Source organism: Gaeumannomyces tritici, assembly GCF_000145635.1.
Source record: "Gaeumannomyces tritici R3-111a-1 unplaced genomic scaffold supercont2.2, whole genome shotgun sequence".
NCBI classification, from domain to species: Eukaryota; Fungi; Ascomycota; class Sordariomycetes; order Magnaporthales; family Magnaporthaceae; genus Gaeumannomyces; species Gaeumannomyces tritici.
This window is the reverse complement of record NW_008804546.1, coordinates 3,621,955-3,625,335: the sequence shown is the minus strand read 5'-3', so window position 1 is coordinate 3,625,335 and position 3,381 is coordinate 3,621,955. Positions and strand designations below refer to the sequence as shown.

The 3,381-nt window shown below is 57.3% G+C and overlaps 1 protein-coding gene across 1 annotated transcript; it reads right to left on the bottom strand.

Annotated features, from left to right (window-relative positions):
- GGTG_03788 (hypothetical protein) lies at nucleotides 1-1,163 on the bottom strand. Its single transcript, XM_009221570.1, has one exon. The coding sequence runs from the start codon at nucleotides 573-575 to the stop codon at nucleotides 285-287; it is 291 nt and encodes a 96-aa protein (XP_009219834.1). The 5' UTR covers nucleotides 576-1,163; the 3' UTR covers nucleotides 1-284.
- Between the last annotated feature and the right edge of the window lie 2,218 nt (nucleotides 1,164-3,381).

Sequence of the window (3,381 nt, the reverse complement as noted above, 5' to 3'; positions counted from 1 at the left end):
CGGCGCGGTCCAGCACCACGTCGACCGTGTCGCCCGGCCGCGAGCCGCAGTCGATGCCGTGCGCGGCCGCGAAGGCGTGCACGGCGCGGATGTTGGCCAGCTCCAGCCGCGCGATCTGCGCGGCGGCAGCGGCCCCGCCCGGCAGGGACGCCGCGTTCTCCTGGAAGCTGCGGTAGGACGCCGCTTTGGTGTGGCCGCCTGTGTGTTTGTTTTTGTTGTTGTTATGTTTCGGTGGGTGTTGCTTTTGTTAGACGTCTGTGTCCCTTTTTTGATGCCGTTCTAGTTCAAGAGGAGACGGGTGTATATGTGTATGCTGCCATACCGTTACGACCCGTCGCGCCAGAGCAGATCTGACGTGCCTCCAGCATGACCACGTTCGAGCCGCCGTCGCCCTCGAGCAGGTGCCAGGCCACGGCGGCGCCGGTGATGCCACTCCCGATGATGACGGCATCGGCCGTCTCGGGCAGCTCCGGGGTGGAGCGGAGGTCGGCGATCTCATCCGGCGGGTCCTGCCAGTAGCTCAGCGTCGGATCTGAGCGAGGGAGAGTCACCTTGATCTTGGCTCGCTCGTCCATTTTTAGGTTCCTTTACACAGTTCCCTGCTTGAGGACTGATAACACTGTAGCGTTGTTTTTTGGCCGATCGCCGGAGACATGTGATTTCACGACCCCGCAGCTGGGCATTTCGGTGATACGATAACCAGCATCTCAACGAAATCCCATCAATATGCCTAGTAAAGAAATAATTCAAACTCCCACCTATAGCTCGGTTCGACGGAATTAGCTCACGATCCAACTTGGAACAGCACTGTTCGGGTAATGTGTACTGTCTCCTCAATCCAGCGTAGCTGATACCACTGCCACTAGTCAAGGCACAAGCCGATCCTCACTCACACATCCCTCTCCAGTTACAGCGACGCTGTAAAAGCAAAAGTCGGGACCGATCCTCGCATAGCAGGGATACCTGTCCCCGGGGGCTCCCGCCGCTGCAAAACGCCCAGCCTTGCCTCGACCCTGAGGCTGACTCTGACATGAGCGCACAACACTCGGTATTGCTGCAACACGCTGCCGGCGCTACGGTAGGTGCCCTCCAAGTCCTCACACTACTCTTCACTAGCCTTGTAAGCGTCTTTTCTTTTCTTGCAAGAGACGAGCCGGGAGCGCCGAGGGACAAGCCCTCAACATGAAACTCGTCGTAGAACCGCCGACAAGACCAATCGGTCGTGTGACAGCCTAACCATTCCGAATCGAGTCATGATATCACCTTAGTCACATCCTAGCCTGTCTAGGCACTTCACGGGGTGGAAAGGAGGCTCCGGGAACCCCCCATGTCACTGTGATTCAATGTGTGTCATATTCCACACTTAAATTTGACCACTCGGTGATATTCTCACCGGTGTAACCATGCGGCTACCGCATATCATTGGTCTCACATCTGACCTCTGCCTTGCTTGAATCTTATTCTGGGTAGGAACGTTGGACCCGGCCCATCGCATGGCGCCCTGGGTATTTGGCCAATAAGCCCAGCCAGAGGGAATGGAATAGGTGGGCAAGATCTCCCGAACCATTCACGGGCCTGTAGCGCAACCTCCTCCCTAGCCAACCCCTGATCTACGCCCTCGGTAGATTCCACGCCCACTGATCGACCGATCGCGAAGTTGCCACACTGCGTGCGTTAAAACAAGAAACAAAAGGCCACGAGGGCGGAGGCAGGACCGCTGACGACGACGCTGTTCTGGGAAATCGCCCCTGGCCGGAGCCACCTGTACCTCGGTTGGAGGCCTCGGCCCGCCCGGAGTTGTGCCCACAACCTCTCGGCCGAGGAACGCCGGCTAGCAGGAGGCCCCTTATGGGTGCTCGGCCTGTGAGAGCACCCCGAGGCCTAGCGGTGGGGTGGCGGCAGCCTGATGGACAACTGGGCTGAGTCAAAGATAAAATAAGAAAGAAAAAGGTCTGTGACGGAATACTACTGCGGTGGTCATGTGAGCTTGTGGAGGGAGCGAGTAGTCCCATCCAAAGGGAGCGTAGTCAGTCATATACAGCCCCTTCCTGGACCATACAGAGCGTAGCAGCAACGATATCACTGGATAATCACGGCCCAGTGCGAGGGGACAAATCCGCGCGTGTTTGGGGGGGAATTCAGTGACATGGCGGCGTGGGCAAAGATACATGTCCGAGAGGGGGTGTCGGCAAGGAAGCGTGCTGGCAGGAAAGGACCGCTCCGGATACGTCAGGGAAATACGGAGCCGGCCCTCTGGTCGATGAGTCCCCCTCGATCCGTCCGGCATATCAAGAAGCCCGGTTCACAAAGAGGGTGAGCGTGGCTTAGGCGTGGGGGTAGGAAGAGCCAGCAGGAAGCGTCGTCATGAGCTCATGTGAAGAATTAGGACGCGCACGAAATTAAGGCAGAGAGGGAAGTGGAGGGGGGGCGAGGTCCTCACTCCCGTCTGACCCTGACGCAAAAGTTGCCTTTCTGTTGAGCCAACGGCGGTTGCTGCTGCTGCCTGTCTGCCCACACTGGCAGGGAAAAAAAAAAAGAAAAAAGTGCCGGACGGACGTCAGGGCGTCCTCTGGAGGAACTGTGCTTGACCCGAAGGGGAGGGGGTGTGCCAAAAAATCTCCCTTCTCCTTCTCCTCCCTCTTCCTTCTCGTTCGCCGCAGACATAGCGAGGCAAGCGGGCGGCTTGGCGCAACGATGGACCTCTGTTCGCACTAACACGATTTCTTGACCGCCAACCAGGAAGGCAGGGAGGTAGCGCAGGTGGTCCAGCCCCCAGACCGCCAGCCAGTCAGTGTAGCATTTTGGTTTTTTTTTTTTCCTTACACCAAATTTTCCCTTTCTCAAAAATTCTTCTTCCCCTTTCGCCCCTTTTCCCTTTCGGTGAGTCACACACAGCTGGCACAGGCAGATGGAGAAAGCGGGATTTTTCTAGCTTACCGCCGCGGTGGGTAGGTGTTAGGCCCTATGTTTCCTTGCCGATCAACACGTAGTCTGAGGAGAGGAAAAGGAGGGTGGTGGTGTATCGATACCCGGCCCCGACCCAAACGCGCACCTCGGGCGGCAACAAACGAGAAGGAGGGACCGAGTTTGTGCTTGTTTCTCCGCCTCCCCACGGCCGAGGCCTCCGTTGATTTCGCGCCCATGCCTTTTTTTCGGCCTGAAAATGACGTAAATATGGAGGCCTAAGGCATGACGAGAGCCCTAATGTTTTGTTTGTTCTCACAGTCACACTTCTTCCCGTCGCAGCTCTCCTATTTCCCTCCCCCTCTCCAATTTGTCGCAAAAAAAAAAGAAAAAAAGCCATGCGCGCACGTCAGCCCAACGCGGCCAAATGTCGGCTGTGGGCAGCATCGGGCGCCAAGACCCAAGCAAGGTGGCGCT

Coding starts and splice junctions, on each gene's coding strand:
- GGTG_03788 (XM_009221570.1), bottom strand. CDS start 575: ATGGACGAGCGAGCCAAGATCAAGGTGACTCTCCCTCGCTCAGATCCG.